The following is a 27,024-nucleotide window of genomic DNA, read 5'->3' on the forward strand; positions in this document are numbered from 1 at the left end:
GCCACTCCATAGAGGAGACAAATAATAATGCATTGTTAATTGATGCAAATTATTACTGTATGTTGAAACAATCCTCAGGACTTGAGTAATTGCATGGTTTTGTAGAATAAGTAATATTCCAAAAAATTCCCAGTTAGTTTTTTTCATATAAAACCTTTTTATCTTTTTGTTTTTAACAATAGCACTTATAGTAGTCTTCTAGAAAAAAAGTCTTTTAAAAAGAAGGTACAGAAAACATCTGTATCTACCTTTCAACCTAACTAATCTTCAGAATTACACCAACATGTTCATTCTTACTGTTCTCTGTGTCAAGGATCCATGATCCGTTGGTGAATTTGAGGAGTAGAGAGTGATTTGCAAGGGAGGCAAATACAGAAGGTAGACTAGATAAATGATTCATCCATTTTCCTCCATCTCTAGCTAGGATCATGTTTCTTTGATTCCAGTCTAGATTTACATGCAAGGAATATTATTGAGCCGTTGGAATGAATGCCTTGTGCATTTATTCATAAAAATTTAAAATACAATGGAATATAATGAAATTTTCATATAGCAATAATCTCTGAGTAATACAAAAATTTTCTTGACATTTTAAAAAAGGAAATACATTTTACTCCCTTATTAAGGGTAATTATTTCCAAAGAAATAGGTGTTTTAAATCATACATTTCTTAATTTTGTTTGTTCTTAAGTGAGATATTGTAGTTTTGTAAAAATGGTTAGAAACATTATTTTCTACTGTTTGATAATAGTTAATGGCATCAGTGAAGACTTCTGATCTGCAGGACATGCATATCTAAGCGTTTAGTTCAGGGCCTTTGTATAGTACAACACTGTCAATTTCCCAACATTTCAAAAAGCATATTTGTAAGCAATACAGACATGTAGAAATCAAAGTACAGAATGCTTAATCACTTCAACAATTTTTCTACAAGGTTGTGTGTGTAGAGGTCATTTAATTATCATTGGTTCTTAAAAATGAAGTTCACATAAATATAAAGACCAGAACTATTACAGTATGGGAAAATCAGGAGGGAATTTAAAGTCAGCTGTGCATATCCACCTAAAGTTATGTGCATACATATGTAAATGTAAATGATACTCAGCAGCCTTATTTCCACTAATGAATACAAAATAAGTACAAAAAGTTCAAACTATTTCAACGATTTTATTTGTCAAACAGAAATGCTCATAACATTGCAAAGCCATTGAGAAGTTGAATTAAATAAGAATACATGTTGATCAGAGTCTGACAAGAACCAAGTCTTCCCTGAGTGTTACATACTAAATTAATGTCAAAGCTCTCATTACATATTGAACTTTAACTGATTTAAAAATACTGCTGCACCTGACATCTGCTCATGGAAAGCTCCATTACCCAGAAAGCACAAATACTAATTTCCACAGCTGGCCTGTGATCCCCCGTATCTGTCACCCAATTAATTCTTAAAGGGACCAAGAGTATAAATGAAGTGGTTTCCCTGGCTCACAATTTGTTTAGGAAAATCCAATTGAATAAAAATAACTTATAAAGTACTCCGAGTTTAGGTATTTGACATGTTAATTAAAGTCAACAAAACGTTTCAAAGGCTTGTTTGTTGTTGTTGGACAATTAGGGTCAGATTTTTTTGTTTTTGTTGTTTGTTTTCCCTCCAGGCCTGAACATATATATCACAGATAGGCAAACAAGGCTATAGCAAGTACGTCTTCATATCTTCTGCGTAACATCTCGGCAGTAAGCAATGGAAAAGGGAAGCTTGCACCCATACTGCCCCACCCCTAGAAGAACAGTTACAACTTACGTGCTAATCTAACCAGCTTGTGTAGGCCAGGAAACCCAGAGCCATTCATGACTACAGCAGACCATGAAGAAATTTGGCTCGCACGTCCTCTTTCCTTTATGTCTTCGCTGGGATGCCGGCCTGAGAGATGGGGATCCACTCCTGGGCATAGTCGTTCTCTCGAGCCTCTTGACTTGTGAGTCCCCACTGCTCTTTCCCTGGGAAGCAGAGACTAAAGCATGCCTGTGTTGCTGTTTCTTTGCCTGCCAGTTAATCACGGGAAATTTTTCTCCTTTGCTTGCAGTTGGACTTGGGAAGGTGGAACAACCTGAAATATCCGTTTCCAGAGCAACGGATGAGACGGCCCAAATATCCTGTAAGGTCTCCATCAACAGCTTTAAAAGTGTAGCCATACACTGGTACCCGGCAGAAACCAAATCAAGGTTTACAGTTTCTGTTATATGTCATGGCAACTCCCACTCATATTCTCTTAGATGGCACCAAGAAAATGGAAGCAAGTAAAAATTCCAGTGCTTCCACATCGACATTGACAATATATTCCTTGAAGGAAGAAGACGAAGCTATCTATTACTGTTCCTACGGCTAAAGCACAGCATTTGAGCTTCCGGAATAGCCTACACAAGAACCATCCCCCAGCCCTGTGTTCCAACCCACATCCTTCTCAGTCAAAGCAGCCACCTGCTGTTCAGCTGGGGGTACCACTTAGTCTTTCCCTCCTTATAGCACTTCTGCGGCAACAATGTGGGTCTCCTATCCAAGCGCAGCCCCAGGGACTACATTGCAGTCGAAGGCTGGCTTGACACTGTTCCTACTAAATGAGAATATCTGGGAACAGTTCAATATACAATGGCAACCTGCTGACCACATGATTTGGTTCTTTCATAACCATACAAAAGAAGTGGACAAAGGGATGGAATCAAGCTTCTGGTAGTCTATGAGTTAAGCCCTTGTTACAGATGACTCACTTGATTCTCAAAAGGACAGTGGAAAGTCTCACAGCCTCAACTTTTGAATAGATTCCTGGGACGGAAACTTGATGGATGCTCAAACGATGTAGAGGAGAGAAAGTGGCACCTTATCTGTGGGTCTAAAGTGACAAACATCATGTAACTATTAAATACGTTCTTTGAAGAATTGTTAATAAAGTGGAAAACATTCATTACATTTAGTGGAGAACCTGAGATGGTTAAAAGAAAGGAAAACAGGGAGCAACCACTTGGGCTAGTCAGTGTTTTGTGTGTGTGTGTGTGTGTGTGTGTGTGTGTGTGTGTGTGTGTGTGTACACGTAGGCCAGCCTCATGTGAAAGAGCAGACTGATCATATTTCTCTTTCAGCCTCTTATTTCTGCCTCTATCCTCATTCTAGTCACCACTTCCTAGTAGTTTAAAACACACAGGCAGAATGTATATTACCACATGTAGGAGACAAAGATGCCAAAAATTCATAAAAGTCTTAATCTTGTGACGTCAGCGGCCTCTAGCTTTTTGTCTTGAGGTCTACAAGTGCTTGCTAGGAAAAGAAGCATTGGAGTCTTGTGTTTTTTAATTAAAAAGCCTGTGACATATTCACTAGGATTGTCTTGGATGTAGAGATGATTTATATTAAAAGCTTTGAAATAAAGTATCATATTTATTGATAAAAATGATTAAACAAAAAGGAAATTTCCAAAATTTAAAAAATGATTGTGAAAAATAGTGATTTACAAACATTTCTGGTGCTGGCATACTTTCCACATGCCAACAGAAAGCTTCTGTTACATAAACTGTTATGTATCTGTAATAGATTTAACATGTTGACATACGTGTTTGATGATAAACTGTTATATAATATAATCATATGTGTGATACACTTGGAGCTTTTTTTCTTTTTAGGCTTTCACACTCATTCCTGCTACTATTCTTTAGTTCTAAGGACAAGACAAAAACAGAATAGCATGACATGAACATTACAGTGGTGACAGTCAGTCATTGAACTGCAGAAAACCCATAGATTGTGTTGTGCCCACAAAGGTTGATCGAGATATAGCTTCCAATTACTCAGAAGGTAAAGATATGAAGTTTCAGTGAGCAGTCAATGCTAGTGGTTGTAATCAATGCTTACACAGGTTAAGGTAATTATTACTTGGCTATTTCAAAAATATATTTGTTCCAGCTGAGTTTATAGCTCAGTAGAGTGTTTGCCTGGTGCAAGACCCTGAATTCCCTCCCCAGCACTACATAAACCAGGTATGATGGCATCCATTTTTATAATCCCAGTATTTAGAATGCATCAAGCCTGTCTAGAAATAAGTAAATAAATACAACTGATTGCTACAGTGAGTGATAACAGATGAATAACAAATATTATAATGGTATATTATTTGTCTTTTAATAAATAAATCTTGCCTGAAGACCAGAGGCAAAGCTAAAGCCACTAGCAGTCAAATAATGGTGACACACATCTTTAATTCTAAGATTTCAGAGACAGAGGCAGATGGATCTCTATGAGTTCAAGGCTACCCTGGGCTACACAAGGTCAATGCAGAAGCAAATCCAAATGGTTTGGCCTAACCTTTTAATCCCAGTACTAGGGAGTGATGCCTTTGACCCCAGCACTACAGGAATATAAAATGGGAAAAGAGAGAGGCTTAATCTGCTTAGTCTATGGTCTCTCAGCCTTGGGAGAGGTAAAACTTCTCTAGTAATTTGGCTGCCTTGCTCTTCTGGTTTTTGGGTTGAATCCCAATTTCTTCTCTGGGTTTTTATTATTCATGCTACAATTTATGATGTTATTTTAATTTATGTTTCTCTGTTTGTCATCATTCACTTAACGGTTGTTTGTTATACTTCCAACCTTCCAATATTAGTTGCTCAACTTTGGTTAAATTGCTTCACCTATCTTTGACCCATTCTCTTAACTTCAAATGGATAGCATTGTACAATTAACTTGAACTAACTTTTGCAAGGATCATCTTAAATAATACACAAATTTTTACAAGTATGTAGGCCTGAGTGTACCTAATGGTCACTAACGGGAGCAATTGCAATTATTTTGATTCATATCCTGAGCCCTGGGCATCTGCAGCATGTGATCTCAAGAACTGTGTTAGGCATGAAAAAAAAAAAAACCAGTCAAGTATCCACCTGAGTTACTGAGTCTGAATTGCATTTCCCAAGAACCTGGTCCCTCTGGGATACTAACAATCTGAGTCACAGAGGTCTAGGTGCCAAGTTGTTCAAGGGGTGAACCCACAGCCCAGGACAACTAGAATCTCATCCATCATCCAGCAGCTGGTCTGGTATCTTCTTTGATTCCTTGATAGAAATAGTGCATTGTTACTTGGTTTCTCTATAGCAACTTTCCAACCAATGCACATACAATATAGCTTGCAACTCACATATATGTAGAAAATCAGTACAAATTTTCAGTAGCTACTTTATGACCCAGAAACAAGATTAATTTTTGCTTTCAGCACAAAATGCTTGTCCTCTTATCATTGGCTTCATAGTGCTAATGAAAAATCAGCCGGGATCGGGGAAAGGAGAGTAGAAGTGACAACATTTCCATTGTCACCATCTCCTTGCATCCCAAGTTTCCTAGGAGGAGACTCTGGACGCAACTACACTCCCTGACAAGGCAGGTTCCTAACATTTCCAGAGAGAGATTGTGTTGCAGCCAGTTCAGGTCCCTTGCTCAGGTTTCATATTTTTTTTCCAAGGATTCAACAGTTGGGATTAGGTGATTTTACATGGAGGCTTCTGGGTTTATGTATATGAACCTGACCGTGGTGCTGTGCTCCCCAGCACCACCACTCATGCCATGAAGCTGAGTGCTTTGTCTTCTCCTTCTGTGCTTTTTAATGATCCCTATCAAACATGCATGCATTTGTAATGGGGAATAATGGGCCTTCTTAAAGGTTGTATTTAGTCTAGGGTGCCAGCAGCCTTTAACATGCCTATTTAATTGAAACATTCAAAAGTAGAATTAGAAAGGCATTTCCTGTGTCTTGATCACCTAGGAGATCTGTACTCAAAATTGCCAGGTGCAGGGTGAGAATAAACAAAGAACAGCTCCCCATGATCCACAATGGAGGGAGATTCACTTCTTCTCTTTCCCCTCTCCTCTCCTTCCTTCTTCACTTTTTTCTTTTCTGCTTCTACCTCTCTTTCTCCCTTTCTTTCTTTCTTCTCTTTCCTCTTTGTCTTCCTCTAACTCGTCACTAAATCTGTCTGGATTTTAGGAGTAACCTAACAAAGAATGTTAATCTTTCAACAAGAAATCAGTTTTGACCAGAAAAGAACTAAAAGTTCTCTCTCATACATGCAAGTTAAAAGCGTCAGCCTGAAACTGCAATCGTGATTCACAGGGCCTGAGAAGGGTGGAGAGTGAACACTACACGTATGTAGTCATTCCACACTCCATTGATTTGTACAGTTGAGTCATGCTAACGGGACAAGAAATTGTCTCTGTAAATTGACAGTTTGATAAACATCTTTCATAAGGACAATAGAGAAATCTGCTAATAAGTGAGTTAGATAAACCAATTGCCACAAGAAATCTTGATAAAACACCATGCCCGCCCCCTTTCAGTCCCCAGAATGCCACTTCCTCTTCCTGCGCTGGTCTCTTTTATTCTGGGCCTGTGTAGCCTTAGTGTCCAGTTCCCCTCAGGACAAAGGCTGCGGAATGTGGCTTCTGCTGTCAATCTTCACACTGGCCTCTCTCGGGATCTGTGAGTAAGGTGTCCTTCACTCTCGGGATACAGAAAACAGGGACAGTCAGCTCATACCACATACCCAAGCAGTACATTCACACAGCTGCTCAAATTGAACTGATAAATTCCACTATGATTTGAATCCCTCAAGGCACATGTGGGGTGGGGGGACCCACAAAACCCAGACACTGACTGGAATCGGACTTGGACACCAAAAGTATATTATCTTAACAGAATTCAAAATTCACAATTTGATTTTTTTTTAAGTCTTAGTCTTTGTTACTTTTCAGATACAGGAGGAAGCATTCCCTCTTCGCATCTAATGTCATATATCACCAAGAGAAAAGGAGAAACAGCATTTCTTGAGTGTCAATTTAAAAACATTTTGAAGCACGATATATATACACACTGGTACCGACAGAAGCCAGGCCAGCCTCCAAAAAGAATGCTGTATATTAGTTCAAGAGGAAATGTTGTCTATGAGGAAGGTTTTAGTGAAGAAAGATATGAGGCAAAGCAATGGCAGAATGACTTGTCTTCAAATCTCAGAATATACCAAGTGACAGAAGAGGACACAGGGACATATTACTGTGCGTGCTGGGTTCCACTCTATTAAAATGCTGCACTGTTAACAAACAATAACCTTCCACAGGAGGCTCACCTGCACAGACACACACTAAACCCTCCGCAGGAAGCTCATTTGCACAGACATACACTAAACCCTCCGCAGGAAGCTCACCTGCACACACACACAAACACACACACACACACACACACACACCCCTCCCCCTACACTGCACAAGATGCCCACCTGCACAGACACACACATGAAACCCTCCACAAGAGGCTCACATGCACAGACACACACATGAAACCCTCCACAGGAAGCTCACATGCACAAACACACACGCCTCCCCTTACACTCCGCAGGGACTAGACCACTGTCACTCAACAGAAGAAGCCTTCCATGCTGATCTCACCTGGGTACTGAATTACCTCCTCCTCACCACTACCCAGAGAGTTAGGACCAAGATTGCTGAGCGTTCTTATGCTGTATTTGTCTTACAAGTTTGACCCACCAGATGCCCGAGTGCAGTGTCTCCTTCACCCCATCATCTCTTCCCATCCCATCTCCGGACACCTTTCACCAGTGTCCAGGATGGTTTCTGCTTCCCTTCCTATGGAAAGCTTCCTGGGAAGCAGGCCGAAGTACAATGCTGAAGAAAGCTTGAGGACTTTGTGATGAGCCAGTGGGTACTGACGGACAGTCCACAGCCTTTTGAAAGAGATAGACCTGGATGCCCTTTCCAATTCAGTCACTCACTGAGGAGAGTAAGCAGAGTTTCTCAGCTCAAAGCCACTGTGGTAATAAGAGCACAGGATACTCGGGACCTCCTGGCGTCTCATTTGAAAGTTTCCAGTGTTGTGATCATCCAGCCTCCATCTTTCCACATCACAACACAGGCATGTCAAGGAGCCCTCTCGGGTCAAGTGAGAATACTCCCAACCTCAGCAAAGCACGTCTTTCTTGTTTTCCCATCAAAATTAAGCAGAGCTGTAATTCTGAAAGTCTAATTATGAATTAATTAGAAATGATGTTTTTCCTTAACAGGAATAAAAGGTTATTGCTTGGTGTCTTTCATTACACTGCTTGTTAAATAAAGTTTTTAAGTCAAAACAGACTGCTAGTGTATCAACTGTGCATACACATATTAAGACTGGAGGATCTCACTCACTGTGATTCTTCCATGTCCACAAGATGATTCATAGTTACACTCAGTAGTTACCAAAAAGAAAAAGAAAAGCAATTTAAAACCTAGGGAGTAATAAAAGATGTCAAGGAAATGTATACTGGAATAATACTTAAGGATGGCAGGGGTAGGGTTTTGGGGAAATGGCTTTCAATGAGAAAGCTAATACTGCTGTTGTAATAGGTGTTTTGATGACGTCATCTGGTACCTGGTAGATCCTTTGCACCAGGAACATGATAAAGTGACACAGCTCACAGGGCAGGACCTTCATCAGCTCAGAAACTAGCCATGCTCTCCCCTCCCCCACCCCCGCGTCCCTTTTCTACAGAGCTGGGGCTGTGTCTTATCTGCTGTTGGCTCAGGTCCCAGTCACTGTCTCTGGTGTCCATTCCAGCTGCCACTGGAAATGCCAAGCCCGTGGATTTTCCTTCTGTCTTTCGCTTGGGTTTGTAAGTTGACGTTGCTCCTTTTCCCCTTTCCTTATTTTCTGTATACTGAGCCGAGTGGGAATAATAATGATTTGGAAATCTCTGATTTCTCTCCCTCACTTTTCAGACGGAGACTCCTGGATATCTCAGGATCAGCTGTCTTTTACCCGAAGACCAAACAAGACGGTGCACATAAGCTGCAAGCTGTCTGGGGTCCCCCTTCAGAATACCATTGTGCACTGGTACCAACTGAGAGAAGGGGAGCCCATAAAACGAATCTTCTATGGCTCAGCCAAGACCCAAAAGCAAGACAAGCTCAACTCCCGCTTGGAAACCGATGAGAAGAGCGACGGTACCTTTTACCTGATAATCAACAATGTTATCAGAGCAGACGAAGCCACATACTACTGTGCCTGCTGGGATCTCACGGTGTCTCATCGTCTGAAGGAACCTGTAAGAAAACCTTCTTCTCCCTGCTCCTCAGCTGCACTCACGGTCGCTAAACCACCGAGGACCCTCAGTGTTCTTCACAGGTTCACAGGTGTTGGGACTGGCTGGGTCTTTGGGACTCAGTTTTGTCAGAGATGTTAGTTCAAGTGAGGAAGCTAGAGCCCAGAAAAGGTGAGTGGCTTGTCCCACTGATGCAGTGAGGCAGCAGCAGCCCTGTTTCTAGCCCCTTTCCCTGTTTCTCTTATGGGCACTACTAAGATAAACTTCTTTTAGCAAGATGACATTTCATTCAAAGGGACACGGTGACAAGTATCCCTGGCAGACCTATGCCTTTAGATCTCCAATCTAGGTTGACTGGCATATGCTAGTTATGACATTTCCACACAACTGAAATGGAGAGGGATGCATTTGGCAGGTGTTTTCCATGCTCTTCATCCTTATGCTATTTATCCATGGCTACCTGTGCATTTTTGTTGCGGCAGCTTTCTCTTGTTCTGGAAGGGCTTCTGTGGCATAAATAGGGTACGAGGAGCCCAAACAAAACAAACGAAACAAACAAACAAACAAAAAACCTTTCTTCATGATTATATTAATAAAGCCTTTACCAGCTCTGGCAGGACTATTTGGTACTACGCCTATATTTCCTACTCTACACATTGAAACCATGGACCTCTCATGGCTGAGTCCATGAGTTTGACTCAGATTTGGTAGCCCTGGCCTGATACCTGTCTTGTTACAGAGACGCAGTCTGTGTCCAACATCCCATAGCTCTTTCCTAGAGAATAAGAACAGCAGCAACGAAACCTAGGCAAATGCTTCTCTGCAGAAGTCTCAGTAGCAGCCAAATAAAGACATTCCAACTCCAGCCTGACTCCAGTGTCCAAAGTATTGGTTATTTCTTCTCAAACTTGTTTCCATGTCCTCGATATGGATGAGTTATGAAGAGGACAACATGGTTTTGTTTGGGAATTTGTTTTATTTTATTTTTTTTAGCTTACACATACTATGCCTCCTCTGATGAAAGAAAAAAAAACAAGGAGATTCAATTATGCTTTTTAAATATTTATTCAATTTTTATGTATGTATGTTTGCTTGTGTGTGTGTGTGTGTGTGTGTGTGTGTGTGTGTTGAGTGTTAATGTTTGTGTACGGATATATGCATATGAGGCCTATGGAGGCCAGAGAGGTTGTCTAATTCCTGAGAGCTAGAATTACATGTAGTCAGCCCAACTGGGTACTGGGAACTAAATTTAGATTCTTTGGTAGAAGAATGAAAATAGATCCAAATCTATCCCCATGCACAAAACTCAAAGTTAAATGAATTAAAGACCTCAATATAAAGGTGACCACACTGAACCTAATAGAAGAGAAAGTGTGAAGTAGCCTTCAATGCACGGACACAGGAGACCACTTTCTAAATATAACATCAGTAGCACAAACACTGAGGGCAACAATAAATAAATAGGACCTTCTGAAACTGAGATACTTCTGTAAAACAATGGACACAGAATAAGACAAAAAGGCAACTGAATGGGAAAAGATATTCACCAACCTCACATCAAGCAGAGGACTGATCTCCAAAATATAGAAAGAACTCAAGAAATTAGACATCAAAATTCCAAATAACCCAATTAAAAAATGGGGTACAGAACTAAACAGAGAATTCTCAATGAAAGAATCTCAAATGGCCAAAAGACACTTAAGGAAATGTTAAACATCCTTAGTCATCAGGGAAATGCAAATCAAAACAACTCTGAGATATCATCTTACACCAGTCAGAATGGCTAAGATCAAAAACATCAATGATAGCTTATGCTGGAGAAAATGTGGAGTAAGGAGAATACTCCTCAACTGCTGGTGGGAATGCAAACTTGTATAACTACTAAGGAAATCAGTATGGCCGTTTCTCAGAAAATTGGGAATCAATCTACCTTAGGATCTGGCAATACCACTCTTGGGTATATACCCAAAACATGCTCAGTCATACTACAAAAACCTTTGTTCATGTTCATCTCAGCATTATTTGTAATAGCCAGAACCTGGAAACAACCTAGATGCCCCTCAACTGAAGAATGGATAAAAAAAAAAAATGTGGCACATTTACACAATGGAGTACTACTCATCAGTAAAAAAAAAAAAAAAAAAAAAAAAAAAAAAATTACATCTTGAAATTTGCATGCAAACGGATGTAACCAGAAAACACAATTCTGAGTGAGGTAACCCAGACCCAGAAAGATGAATATGGTATGTACTCAGTCATATGTAACATGAAAAGGGGCCTGTTTGTTGGGGGTTTTCTGTCCTGCCCGGCTCCCCCACAGCCAGCTGCTTAGTCCCAGAGAAAAATCACACAAAGAACTCTATAAGTTATAAAGCTGATTGGCCCATTAGGTCAGGCGTCTTACTGGCTAACTCTCACATCTTGATTAACCCATTTTTCTAATCTATGTTAGCCATATGGCTCAGTACCTTTTTTAGTGGGGCAGCTCACATCCTGTTGCTTCAGTGATCTAGGCAGGAGTGGGAGGAATCAGCTTCCCCCTCCCCCTCAGAATTCTCCTGCTCTCCTTGCATCATTTCTACTTCCTGTCTGGTTTTCCCACCTACACCTCCTGCCTGGCCAATCAGAGTTTATTTAAAACATGATTGACAGAATACAGACAATTCTTCTGCACCACTTCCCCCTCTTTTTAAAAAAAACAAAGGAAAATATCCATAGTCCATTTTTTGGGGAATGTGGGCATAGTATTCCAGGCTACTTCCAGCTGGTTGGGGGCACTGATAATCTTATGGGGACCTAAAGAAAAATTTAGAGTTATGATCAAGTCTTCACTGAAGTATCCTGTGAGTCTTGATCATCTCAGGCAGCATTTTTGAACCTGTTCTGGATGAAGAACTCAGACATCTGGGCCATCTGTTCCTACCAGAGATTGCTCAGGTGGTCTCCCTTGGTCAAAGATGATTTTTCTTAACTCAGAATGAATCCACAGCCTCTCATTTTCTGTGGAAACAAAAGCAAAATCTCTTCTCCAAAGTAACATACCTTTTGACTTCAATTTTGAAGCCAAGGTATTTTCAAAATACCTATCTTGGATTAATTCTGCAGCATTTATAAGCAAATATCTTTTAGCAGCTGTTGCTCCTTCCTCAACATTTAAATAATTCAAAGAGAGCATAATAGCATACAGTATTAAGATTCTCTGTGTATTTTCCATCTTTACGTGGCTTTATTTTAACCTCTATTTCTTTTATTTTTACTTTTAACTTTTGACTTTTTGAAACAGGTTCTCTGCATATCTTTGTCCTGGAACTCCCTCTGTAGACCAGGATTATCCTTGAACTCCCAGAGATCCATCTGTCTCTGCCTCCCCAGTGCTGGGATTAAAGGTGTGTACCACCACACCCAACTACTCTCTTTCTTTCTTTTTTATTTTAAGGCTTTAAACCATTTAAAGGTTTTTTTTTCTTTGAATCTCTCTTTACTGTTTATGTCTCTCTTTCTGACCATGTGGGTCTTTATTTTGCAAAGGAATATGGAGAAGACAACATTCAAAAGCTCCTATGGCATTTCAAGATCCTTGCCAGGAAGCAAGCTGCTGCAACATTGTATCTATCGGGACAGCCTACATGAAAGAGTCAAGAGTTTTCCCTGGCAGGATGGCCCAGAAAGCTGGCATTTTAAAACAGCACAGTTTTTTTTTTTTTTTTTTTTTTTTTTTTTTTTTTTTTTTTTTTTTTTTTTTTTTTTGCTGCTACGGCTGAAAACTGAAATGTTTTATTCTAGTCTTTCCCAGGCTTTCTCAGGCTTTCTGTGGATGCGGTTATCCACCTGGGTGCCATTCTGTAACATGAGGGGGCCTGCTTGTTGGGGGTTTTCTGTCCCGTCCGGCCCCCCAGCTATTTAGTCCCAGAGAAAATCAATCACACAGGAGATCTCTATAAGTTATAAAGCTGATTGGCCCATTAGGTCAGGCTTCTTACTGGCTAACTCTTACATCTTGATTAACCCATTTTTCTAATCTATGTTAGCCATATGGTTCAGTACCTTTTTTAGTGGGGCAGCTCACATCCTGTTGCTTCGGTGGTCTAGGCAGGAGTGGGAGGAATCAGCTTCCCCCTGCCCCCCAGAATTCTCCTGCTCTCCTTGCATCATTTCCACTTCCTGTCTGGTTTTCCCACCTACACCTCCTGCCTGGCCAATCAGCGTTTATTTAAAACATGATTGACAGAATACAGACAATTCTCCCGCACCACTCATAAGTGGAGTATGTTTATACTTGTTTATACTAGATATAAATAAAGGATATTGAGTCTACAGTTCATGATACTAAAAAAGCTAAGTAATAAGATGAACCCTAAGAAAAACATATATAGATCCACCTGGAAAGTCAAAATAGACAAGATAGCATGACAAAATTGGGAGCATGGGGGTGGGGGAGAGGAGAGTGGACAGGGAAGAGGAAGGAAGAAGAGAAGGGACAAGGAGAACTTGAGGGAATGGGATAGTCATGATAGAAGGAAAAGATGAGAGCAAAGAAAGAGATGTCTTGATTGAGGGAGCCATTATGGGGTTAGCAAAAAATCTGGTAATAGAGAAACTCCCAAGAATCCACAAGGATGACCCCAGCTAAGACCCTAAGAAACAGAGGAGAGGGTGCCTGAACTGGCCTTGCCCTGTAGTCAGATTGATGAATATCTTAAATGTCACCATAGAAGCTTCAACCAGCAACTGATAGAAACAGAGGCAGAGACCTGCATCAGAACACTGGACTGAGCTCCCAAAGTCCAGTTGAAGGGTAGAAGGAATGAGAATATGAGCAAAGAGATCAAGACTATGATGGGTACACCCATTGAAACAGTTTGTCTGAGCTAATGGGAGCTCACCAACTCCAGCCAGAAAGGGAAGAAATCAGCATAGGACCAAAGTAGTCTCTATGAATGTGGGTGACAGTTGCATGGCTGGGGCAGACTGAGGGGCTACTGGCAGTGGCACCAGGTTTTTTTCCTACTTATTTTACTGGATTTTTGGGAACCTAATCTCTTTGGATGGATACCTTACTCAGCCTAGATATAATAGGGAGGACCTTGGACCTTCCCCAAAGCAATGTGCCTTTACCTTCTCTGAGAAATTGATAAGGGGGTAAGAAGAGGGAATGAGAGGAGGGGAGGGAGTGGGAACTGGAATTGGTATGTAACATGAGAAATGGATAGTTTGTTTAATTTTTTAAAAAATAAAGTTGTTATTTTCAAACTTGAAAAAACAATACAAAACTTTGCATGAATATGTTCAAACTTGAGTTTTATGATGCTTCATTTGCTCATCATTTGCATATTTGTTTATTCAATCTTTGCTTTGAGTTAGGATTTAAGTTGTCTTCATTAGCCATCTCAAGACTTGGGTGACTGTGTGTATGCATGTATATGTGTAATTGTAATAAAGCAGATAATAGAGCAGGGTGAGAAGGGAAGATATACTGAAATCTACTGAAATCTAAGATGTTTTTATGTGTTATTAAAACATAAATCAGACTGGGAAGATGGCTCAGGAAATAAATTAATCTGTTGATCTGAGTTCGTTCTTTAGGACCCGCATGATGGAAGGAGAGAACTGACTCCCAAGACTTGTCCTCTAATTTCACATAAACATACATACATACACACACACACACACACACACACACACACACACACACACACACACCACATGCACACACTAATTAAATGTAAGAATATACAAATTGGCCAGATGGTGGTAGTGCACACCTTTAATCTCAGCACTCAGGAGACAGAGGCAGGTGGATCTCTGTGAGTTCGAGGCCTGCTTGGTCTACAGAGCAAGTGCCAAGACAGACTCCAAAGCTACACAGAGAAACCCTGTCTCAGACACACACACACACACACACACACACACACACACACACACACATCTGTGCCTGAAGTTTCACATTATTAAGAGAAACAAAACATTTTGTTAGCACCTACAACATTGGAGTGTCTATTCTAGAAACATCATTTCATTTAATCCCTACAGAACCCTGAAATATGGATCCCACCATCTCAGGTGAGGACACATGAACCTTGAGAACTGTGTTCCAGGTCCTATCACCAAGAATAGATATTCTGATATTCATCTTTAGATCTAACTGCTTTTTGCCCATCAATTTCAATGTTCTAAGGCAGTCATCTGATTTCTTACATGAGGACCTTCTTCAAACTTTGCTAAGACGCTCAGCATTCACCACACCAGCCACTTGCTAATCCTCACTGCCAGAAACAACGTCTTCTGCAGAACTGCTTCTATCACATTCCAGGTGTATCCTCCCTACTTATGCATTTATGCTCTGGGGTGGTCATACCGTTCTTCTCCATAAAGCCTTCAGTTAGTCCTGCTGGACTTTTCACCTAAAAACATTCATTTAAAAATACTGTGGATTACAATTTCCCACATTGTACTTCTTAAGCGACACATTATGTGATTGTTCTCCTATTCTACTAATGACTGCAATATGCTTCATTACATTTGTTCTAATATACTCAAACCCCTGTAAATTTCAATTTACAATGAACACACCTTACATTAAAGTTGGATTGTTTAATGATTCTAAAGGATAATCATTGTCTAATGGTAGACACATAATTAAAAATTTCAGTTTAAATTTGCAATATTATATTATGCTTTCATTGTATATTAATCTTACAAATAGATTTCATTATGACACTTCTGTACATGCATATAATGTACTTTGATTGTGTTCCGCTCCTCTTTACTAAGGCAGGATCTCCTATAGCTCAGGCTGTCTTAGAACTCACTATGTAGCTCATGTTGACTTTGAACCCCTGATGCTCATGCCTCTACTTCCTGAGTGAGAGGATCATAAACTTGAGCCATTGCCCCTGATTTCTATTATTCTTTCTTTGTATCAATTCCCTAACTTCAATTTCTCTTCCTTTCTCCATTTTCACGACTTTTACCTTTAGTTTCAGGTCACTTCTCACTTCCACCAATGAAACAAAAAATACTATTTGTCTTTGTGAGATTGATTTATTTCACAAGAAGTGATTATCTCCAATTCCATATTTTTTCCTATAAATCATATAACTTATGAGACTTTTATGCCTGATGCATAGACACATCAAACTTTTCTTTGTCCATTCATTGCTGGGTGCACACCCAGACAGATCCCATGAATTGACTATTGTTACCAGTCTTGCAGCAAACACAATTGTGTGGGTATCTCTATAGTAACCTGAATTGTATTCTTTGGAGATATTTATACAGAAACGTAGTAGTTGGATCATATTAAAGTTCTACATTTATTTTTTGTGAGCATTCATGCTGACTTTCCAAGTGGCTGAACTGTTCCATAATGGCTCCTTACTACAACCCCTGCAATAAATTTGGAGTTGTTGATTCTGTTCTTTATGGAGGTCATTCTCACTAGGAGAGGATGCAATTTTTATTTCTGCTTCACCAGTGGCTAAGTATTTTGAGCGCATTTCAACTACTTACTTCATTTAGACTTCATTGTTTAAGAAATGTCTGCATTTCAGTGACCGTTACTGATTGGACTGGGGAATGTGTGTTTTTCTGCTATTCAACTTTTGAATTTTTTATATATCTTAGATACTAATCCTTTGTCAGATTAATTTTTGGCCGAGACTTTCTCCCATTCGGTAGGCCATATCTTTACTCTAAGTAAGCCTTTTATTTTGATCCAATTCCATTAATCAAAACTTGATTTTGTTCCCTGAGCTATTTAGAGTCTTCTAGAGGAAGTTATTTTCTATGTGCAGAGTGGAGGTGTTTGTGAGAACCCACGGTCCTCACCTTTAGTAAAAAGACTGGAGACTGGAGAGTTGAAGTGAAGCACTTTCGTTTACAGTGCTGCAAAGCTAGGCATCAGGCTGGGATGGCAGACTTCTCATTCAGTGCAGGGAAGAATAGATAAAAACTGGACCCGCAACTCTATCCCTCCCTTTTAGATAATCAGGAAGATATACTTTTATATATCATCTAGATCTTAAGTTTTCTCAACAAAAAAAAAACATGTGTGAGGTCATCTCTATATTTTACATAGTTTATTTTAAACTTAACATAGACATAACCTTGCAGCAGTACTTTTCTGCTCTGAACTTCTACTTTGGGTATGGGAGAGGATTTTAGTGGACAACTACTAAAACTTGATGCTGCTTTTTTTATATATAGTTCTTATATTTTATGCTTTCTTTTTATTTACTTTTGAAATTTTAATTTAATTACATTTTTCCATTCCCTTTTCACCCTCCAAACCCTTTTTTATATCCTTTTCTGCTCTCCTTCATGTTCATGGCCTCTTTTTCATTAACTGTTATTGCAGTTATATAATATATTTAGAAATATATATATTTCTAAATATAACCTTCCATTACATATAATGTTACTTTATGTATCCTTTCATGATTGATTGACACTGGACAACCAACTGATGTGCTCCTCTGGGGAGGACCACCCCTCACACTACCAGAGTTATTCAGTTTCCTATAGTTTTCTGTGTAGGGTTGGAACCTTGTGGACTTTTCCACTTCCAGTTTAGTTTGTTCATTGGTTGTCATCTTTGCTCTGCTCACACTTGGGCAGGCATATTGGTGAGACTTTATGAACAGAACTTTTGATGTTTCTAGGAGATACAATCTTACAGTAAATACACTGATCCTCTGGCTCCTACAATATTTCTGGTCGCTCTTCCATAACGTACCTTGAGCCATAGGTGTGGGAGATGTATCTTTGTAGATGTATCCACGGGGATTTTGTCCCATAATGCTATATGTTGACTGGCTGTGATTTTTTCCCATCTGTTACAAAGAGAAATTTCCTTAATGAGGGGTGATGACTACACTTATCTGTGGTTGTAAGGACTAATGTTTATAGATTGTTGTTAGTGATTATTCTGGTTTAGCAAATTAGTAGCTGGAGATTCTCTCCCAATAACCATTAAATAGCTAGCTAGATTTCTAGTACCAGACATGGCACACTTCTTGTTGAGAGGTCTTAAATCCCATTAGAGGCATGTGTACCACTATTTTTTACAAATGCAATGAAACATTTTATAACTCATTAATTTTTACAATTATTTTATAGTAAGGCATGACAGATTACATTTTTTCATTGATATAGCTACAACAACGGTTCTTGATTAATGGCAACTAATAATGGCAGCTTTTTAAAATATAGAAGTTGGGTCACATTTTTCAAATATGTTGACACATTTTATTTTAAATTACAAAAGACCTTCCTCTTTTCAGAAATATTTGCCTCTTCCTAAGAAGAAGCATTGGTGCTTGTGAGAACCAAAATGCATTCTTCTGATGTAAACACTAAGTAGTTTCAACACAACTGAACTCCTGGAATTAAAAACAAAACAATTCTTAGAATATTTTTTCTAGTTACTTGAAAAAAATGCAGGTGATGGACAAGTTAGCCCAACTCTCTTCTTCTCCTATTGTTCCCCTTCTATTTTCTTTATCACCACCTCACAGCTGGTGGACTAGTTGGCCAACTCTCTTCTTCTCCCACTGCACTCCCTCCATTTTCCGTCATTGCTGCCTCCAGAGAAAACAATGTATGAAGTTAGTTCCTGAAAAAAACTTTCAAGTTACCAGATGTCACACAATTTATAATCAATGGATTTCTAAGGAGACCACATCAGTTTGTCATGACAAGACTTCAGCCTGCCTGTCATGTCAAGAAAGTTTGGAGAAGATTCAGATTTTTGTAGAAGCTGTGAGCACTGTGATAGCTCGGGCTGGAGCATGGTATTTGCAGAAGGAACGAAGCTCATAGTAATCCCTCCAGGTAAGTGACTTTTTCCTGCTTCATTCCAGTGATGAAAAGTATATATATGATTGTAGAGAATACCAAAATTTATGGTGAGCTACTGTACCTGACTGCAATGCTCTTCATTCAAGTCATTTTTCAGGATAGATTACTGAATATGACAGCAAAACTACTTTGTAAATTGTTTCTTCTTTCAACTCAGAAGACACTGAAACTATATTTAGAATAGTAGCATATACAAAGAGTAAGTAAGTGAAAGTCATTCCGAGGATCATGTGCATAGATGATTGGTGTAAACTATTGCTTCGGGATAGTGTTGTAAAAGGTCTATTAGGTAAATCCTCAGAATGAAGGTTTTCTGATGGCTACAACTATTGTGCTCCATTCTCCAGACAAACTGGAGATCATTATTACTGATTTTGATCATAATTCACAGTAAATTACTATAGAACATGATTGAACACCCTTCTTATTTGTCTGACTTCATGTTGGGTAACAATTTATGTTACTCTGATTCTTAAAATATTACCTGGAACTTTCCGTTAGAATTTTTAGTTTATACAAACTGTTTCTGCCCAGTGTCTATGGAAATGGCTTTTCACAGTTTTACATCTTTATGTGATCATTATTTCCCTCAAGGAAGCTTAGGATAGTTTTATAGTCCAAATATTTTCCTGTGTCTTTACTTTTTTATAAGAACACATTTGTTGTCTAATTATTAGTGGTTATGCCCAAGCATGCGATTATTGCTTTTTTCTTTGAACATTTATCTCTGAAAAAAAAGTCTCAATTAACTCGAAATTTCATTCTAGACTGAGAACTGATTTATAAATGACAAACCTTTAAGGGAGGAAATACATAAACAGCTGGAAAATAGTAAAAATAAAAATAAAATAAAACTTCTCAACCTATGGGAACAAGACACAAGTTGGAAGGCAGAGTTAGATTCCTGGTTAGATATGGGTCGAATCACTTTGGAGTTCCTTCATACTTGGTAGAAGAAAAAAATGTGTTGTCACATATTCGGAATGAATATGTTTTCAGAGTAATTGAAGGAAGGCAAGGCATGGCCATAGTGAAGTGGAGGTGATGATGTTTAGAAAGAAGAGGGCTGTGAGCAGGATTTCCTAAAGCACTTTCCAGGAGATTGCAATTAGAAATGTTGATACTGAAGAACACTTGTGCAAGCATCCTAACAATGCTTGCAGATATCCAGACATCCGTAAAACATTCGTATATTGTGATAAAAGTCATTATTAAAGCGTTTGACACTGGTATGGGGTTTATTATTACAGACAAGTCTATGATAGACTCAATAAAGAGTAGCCTTCATTTTTCTCTAGGTCTAGTGCGCTGTGAACAAGCCTAGGCTTTGAACTCAGTAATGGAACTATACCTTCTCTACTTATTCCTAAAGAACATGGAGACTTTGCACTCAGTTCCTAATAAGTAAGACAGATGAGGGTAGGAGAACAGCAAGATTATGTAAGAACCAAAGGTAATAATGTTAATAAAGCATGTGCGACATTGTCCAATTCTTAACAGGCACGAAAATTATGGAGAGGACTGTCTCCACCATGAAGAAGCCATTGTTGTCGCTTTAGCCAATAACATTTATTATACAGGAAAGCTTTCTGGGAGATGCTGCTGATCTCCTAACTGCTAAGGTAGAAGATCATCTTCATATTTACTTACATAGACACAAAGTTTCCATCTGGAGGCATCTGTTTTTCTTTAGCAGCTATTTTTTTTATCATTTGAAAAAAATCATGGCTCTAAATATTTTTAAAGGATTTTTATTGATAACTGTGTGGTGGTGCACACCTTTAATCTCAGCCCTTGTGAGGCAGAAGCAGGAGGATATTCATGAGTTTGAGGCCAGCCTGGTCTACAGAGTGAGTTCCAGGACAGGCTCCATAGCTACACAGAGAAACCCTGTCTTGAGAAACCAAAAAAGCAGGGGGCGGGTTACTGTCAATTATTAAAATTTTTAGTAGGGGTTGTAGAATGTTGTTATGTTTCTAATTTTACAAAGTATTTTTTTACATTTTTGAGAATTTTATCATGAGTACTGTATTTACACCATTTCCACCTCGCCCTTTTCCTCTTTGAACGCCCCCAACTCCCTGTCAAATTCATGACTCTTCTGTAACTGTGTTGTTATATAAATATATATGCTCATAATATGTATATATCAATACAACGTGCTAAGTCCATCTAGTGTTACTCAATGTGCATGTGTTCATGTCTAGTTGCTTGGGATTACATGACCTATCAGGTACCCATCCCTACAGAGCACTGATTCTCCATCTCTTAGCATCTATTCATTGTGTGGAGCTCTCCTCATCTTGAAGTTTGAACATGGGAGATTTTCCTCACCAATGCTTGAATGTCAAATGGTGTTGTCATTGTGCACATCTTGTTTAGGTGACCATGCTGTTAGGATTTCAAAGGTACAAGTTCCTGCCATATGTAGAAGGCACTATCTGAACAGATGTCCCAGGCCTATGGCTCTTCGATTTTTCTACTTCTTTTCCACGTAGATCCCTCAGCCCTGAGGGAAAGGATGGATGACAACATCCCCACTTAGGACTGAGTGCTCCAAAGTCTCCCATTCTTTGAACATTGTCCAGTTGTGAGTCTCTATGTTAGTAGATATATACTTCAAAAAGAAGCTTCTCTGATAAGGATTGAGCAATGTACAGGACTAGGGGTATAGCATTAGGAGTTGTTTTATTGCTATGTTCCATTAGCAGAATTATAGGATTATATTTTTCCATAGGCTTGCGACCTATCTAGTCTCAGGTGTTTGGCATCCTTAGCAGTATCAGATATGGGTTACATCTCATGGAGTGGGCCTTAAATCCAATCAAAAAATGCTTGATTAATCAGTAAAATGTTCTATAACTTCACCATTATATCTTACAAGCAGGTTACTACTGTAGGTAGCAAGCTTTCTCCTTTAGTATCATACAGAGTAACTTCTAGCACCATAAATACTAGTCAGAAGGGGTAAAGTTTCTATTTGGGCTCAGTTTCTCCATGTTTAATGATACAACTGAATAGCATCTAATGACACAAGTAAGTAGTGTCTTCAGTTATAGGGCCTTAACATCAGACCATAGAGAGTAAGCAATAGCTTTGGGAATATCCTGTGATGTTTGAGGTGGGGACTCCTTTGGTCAAAGACTTCATAAGGTATAACTCATTCCTGGCACTGAATGTTTTGCTTGGTGGCATAAAACTTCTTGTTGGGACATTCTCTCTCCCATTTTATGGTAATTCTATTTAAAGTCCTTTCATATGAGTGTATATTTTAGGAAGCTTCTACAGATGTAGATTTCCTTGTGAATTTTCAAAGGCCCCTTATTTAGTTGTTCATACTCATACTCTGTTTTTCCATCCTCCTCCCTATTTAATCTTATTCTAGTTTCTTCTTTATCTCTTGATAGCATTATATTCTTTTTCTCCATCCTTGGAAGATCCCCTCTGTCCCTGGTCCCTTACTAGGAAGTTATCCACTGAGATTATTCAGATTGAAGCACCTAAATTCAACACAGTAGGAATAATTTGGAGGTGCAGCTACAGCTACATGCTCAACTCCAAAACTAGGAGGGGTTCTCATGTGAGGGCGAGATGCTTTTTTTTTTTTTTTTTCATTTTTTTTTTCATTTTTTTTTTATTTGTTACTTCAATGTCATTATTTTTTTTTTAGTAAATTTTATTAAATTATAAAAGTTTCCATTTCCACCCCCCCTCCCAACACCCTCCCACTCCCCCTACTCCCCCTCCTCCTCCCTCTTCGTCCCACAGGGCAGTCAGGGTTTCCTGCCCTGTGGGAAGTTCCAGTTCCTTCCCCCTCCCTCCAGGTCCAGGAAGGTGAGTGTCCAAACAGACTGGATCCCCAAAATCCATTATATGTAGAGGAAACAGGTCCCAGTGTCATAGTCAATGGCTTTTCAGAAAGACTTCGGGTCAGCCACAGTCAGAGAATCCGGCCAAATTCGGAGAGTCTGGTTAGATCACGTCCTCTTTCAGTCCCAGTCCAACTGGCCTTGGTAAACTCTCATCAGATCCGTTCCCTTGTATCAGTGGGTGATAGCATCCCTCGCAGTACTGATTTCGTTTTTCATGTTCTTCCTCCTTCTGCTTCTCATTTGGACCTCGGGGGGCTCAGTCCGGTGCTGCAATATGGGTCACCGACTGTATCGCCGTCCTTCGTCAGATGCAGGATCCCTCGGAAGGCCCTCTGGATGGAAGCCGAGGGCGAGATGCTTTTTACAAGTAGAGAGCAATTAGGAGATCCCTGAGAACTTCAAACTGAGAAAGGGATCTGCAACCTCAGATAGCAATTCTACTCGATCCGATTGCAATTACACATGAAGGATGTTTCCATTGCATAAGGGACGGCATACAGCTACAAAGAAATGTTGAAAGTTACCTCCTGACATCATTCCACTGAGCTCTAAGGAAAGCAGGGCACATTATAGTCAGCTAAGTGGACAGTGGGTTGCACTAAATTGCCAAAGAACAAAGTCACAAAGGATGGGGAAGGGAAGCGTGTTAGGAATGACAAGAAACCTTCATCTGTAAAATGACCATAGAAGCAATTTGTCTTCTCACCCTGCCATCCACCCACCCAGATGAATGGATATTTCATCACGAGCAAACAGGTAGTGTAAAGACAGAAGTTGCTCCTAACCATTCAATATTTTTTTCCTTATTTATTTATTTAAAGAATTTCCACTTCCTCCCCTCCTCCCAATACCCTCCCGCTCCCCCCCCACTCCCTCTCCTCCTCCCTCATCATTCCCAAGAGCAGTCAGGGTTTCCTGCCCTGTGGGAAATCCAAGTTCCTCCCCCCTCCCTCCAGGTCCAAGAAGGTGAGCATCCAAACAGGCCAGGATCCCAAAAAGCCAGTCCACGCAGACGAAACAAGACCCAGTGCCATTGTCAATGGCTTCTCAGTCATGATATGTAATAATTATTTTGAGTGACTGGATTTAGTGGTACGCTAGCACTTGGGAGGCAGAGGCAGGAGGACCAGGAGCAGGAGGAGGCCATCCATAGGTACACAGCAAGTTTGATGCTACAGTGGGCTCCCTGAGACTCTGTCTCAGAAATAACAACTACTATCCTCATGATTATTATCTTTATTGATTTTCCATTTTATCTTACAGACAAAAGGTTTGATGCAGACATTTCCCCCAAGCCCACCATTTTCCTTCCTTCTGTTGCTGAAACAAATCTCCATAAGGCTGGGACATACCTTTGTCTCCTTGAGAAATTTTTCCCTGATGTTATAAGGGTGTACTGGAAAGAAAAGGATGGTGATAAGATCCTGGAGTCCCGGGAAGGGAACACACTGAAGACTAACGACACATACATGAAGTTTAGCTGGCTTACCGTGACTGAAGAGTCAATGCGAAAAGAGCACAGATGCATTGTCAAACACGAAAACAATAAGAAAGGAGTTGATCAAGAGATTTCCTTTCCTCCAATAGAGAAAGGTATGTGCACGTATCCTTTAAAATATAGCTTTCTAGAAAATGTGCTTGAAAATGTCCAGGTTTTTATCATGTATTAATACAAATTAATATAAGACCTTTAACAGGGCTACTGCATGCACTTTATCTTGTACTTTACCAAAATACTAAGATGGCAGAGACTTTGGTTTAAGTTTTTCTAAATCTATCATCATCATCCAAAATATCCAGATTTGATTCTTTCTTTCTTTTTTCCTTTTTTCTTTCTTTCTTCCTCCTTTCCTTTCTTTCTCATTTTCTTTCCTTCCTTTCTTTTCTTTCTTTTTTCTTTTTTTACTTTCTTTCTTTCTAGAAATTATTAATTTTATTTTTTAAAAATGACACAATAAGCAACTAAGTACATGATAAATGCTAAAATGGAGGTTCCATTTTGATGAATTAATTAGGAATATTCTGCCAAGCAAGAAAAATCATTTACTTTAATCTTATTGTGTACAAAGTTCAAGTCTGAAACACTGATTCCTTAGAAACTGGTGCCTTGGCTAATGACATATTCAAATGAAATAGTCAAAGCTTATTACTAAAAAGGGAGTGAATGTAGCAGCCTTGAAATTTTCAGATTGTCATATAGGATATCATAATTAAAAATCTTGTAAGGATAGTGGTTGCAAGCAAGCTTCATAATTAATGCATCTCCTAACATTTCAATGCATTTCAGAAAGCCCAAATAGGCCTGAATAGGGATGTGGATGGGTAGACAAGGATTAGCATTTCAGTGTCCCAACATGGAGGGGGCTGTCCAGTGATGAATGCATACTCTTTCCAACTTACTCAGAATAGTTCAGATGCAAGGTCCCAAAGGATCCCTTAATTCAGTCGGTACAAAGCTGCACGTCCAGTCAGAGGGTTGAATGTGCAGGGGGCCTAGTGGTGGTCTTGCAATTCATTGTCACAACTGCATAGTCTCAAGCCCCAGGGACCTTCTGAACTTATGAGGAATGAGAAGATTTAGAGCCTGTGAGCCTCTTTCTGGTCACTGTCTGGGTTTCTTCTCGGGGATTCCTTTGTCACTAAAATGATCAATGAACTTCAAGCAGTTGTTGGGGGACGTTCATTTGGAAGATCATGGCTGTTTTTCCTTGAAGACCGTTTTAGATAGCTTGCTATATTTTTTAGGGTAAAAAAGGAAATAATATTTTTTTTGATTTTCTGCTTCTCTGTACACAGAAACAAACCAAATGAAAGACGTGTACTGAGTAATATATAATGAGACTCATTCCTATAATGTATTTATATATAATTATATGATTATGGGGCTCATATTTTAATGCACTTTTGTCTATATGAGGACAGCTGTGTATTCATTTATATGTAGATATATGCATATTCACAAACACAAAGAGAACTGACAAATAATGCGCATATTAACAAATTCTTACTGTTATTTCTTGTAGTTGCCGTGAGTGCTGAGCCTACACCTTGCTGGCATGAAAATGGTAGGTTTTTAGTATGCTTGACTAACATTACAGTACTCTTCCTTTTGACTATAACAATGTTCAAACTGCCTTGGATTAATTTAGAAATGTCTAAATGTCTGGGTGTTACAGAATAGACAGTGATATTTACAGCTACTGTGTCACTACGGACATCACAGCCACACAGGGAACAACTAATTCAAATTAAGGAAAGTGTACTTTAATGACGGGTACAGTGATGTACCCTAATCTGTTTTAACAAAGGAATTCACTGACTCATATGTCTATTATTTTTAACCACCAAAGATAGCAGGATGAAAGTTAAGTCTAAGTCATTACAGTCATCTAGTTACTCACTAGTGACTGCCATGGATGGGTTTAGATGAACTGACTTCCAAGTTTAAGGGCCCTCTTATGGTTCTTTTGAGAATGGTCAGTGTTGTTTCAAGTTTGGGTGAGAAGAGCTGTTACTCCATGTAGGTTCTCAGCAATCAGTACCCACTACTCCCTACTCAGTAGCCTGTGCTACACTGCCTAACAAGCAGGTGGGACTAATGAAAAAACTCTTTTAGCTGTGCTGCAGCTCCAGCTCACGAGCTCCTCTGCCTACTACACCTACCTTCTCCTCCTGCTCAAGAGTGCCATCCACCTGGCCATGGTCAGCTTCTCTCTGGCTAGAAGAAGAGCTGCCTGTGGCAATGAGAAGAGGTCCTAGGAAGTGAATGGTGGCGCGACAAGTCAGCTCCTGTTCATCCTTCCTGTGAAATCGTGCCTTACGGGGCTCAGCTGGATTTTATTCCTAACTTTGACCTCTGTAAAATCACATGCATATCATTCTGTCGTTGCTTAAAAGTTTTCAGACTTTCATAAGCGATTCGAGCAACTTCTCTCTCTAACCGAGGCTACCTCCCTTCTGATTCTATCCTCTTCAGTAGTTCCCTCCCCCACGAGCCTGGAGCATCACAGTTTGAGTCCACGTAGCTTGCAGCTTCTACCCGCAGTCCTTGTTGCCCTTGAGCCAGCTAACTCCCTGGAAGCCTCCTCGCTAGACACCCCGAAGAGCCTTCTTTACTGCTTGAATTCTTGTACTTCATATTAGAGACAATAAATTCTTTTGAAAATCAGAA

At 39.5% G+C, this 27,024-nt stretch overlaps 2 gene segments (V, D, J or C); both read left to right on the forward strand.

Moving 5' to 3' along the window:
• Positions 1-1,705: 1,705 nt before the first annotated feature.
• LOC146891981 (T-cell receptor gamma chain C region C7.5-like) lies at positions 1,706-27,024 on the forward strand. The segment is given in 6 exon segments: positions 1,706-1,976; positions 2,085-2,385; positions 18,895-18,954; positions 24,117-24,446; positions 25,877-25,918; positions 26,470-27,024. Coding segments are annotated over 6 exon segments (988 nt in total).
• LOC146891979 (T cell receptor gamma variable 9-like) lies at positions 8,431-9,988 on the forward strand. The segment is given in 2 exon segments: positions 8,431-8,694; positions 8,801-9,988. Coding segments are annotated over 2 exon segments (507 nt in total).

This window comes from Myodes glareolus, chromosome 14 (assembly GCF_982192425.1).
Source record: "Myodes glareolus chromosome 14, mMyoGla1.1, whole genome shotgun sequence".
Lineage (NCBI taxonomy): Eukaryota > Metazoa > Chordata > Mammalia > Rodentia > Cricetidae > Myodes > Myodes glareolus.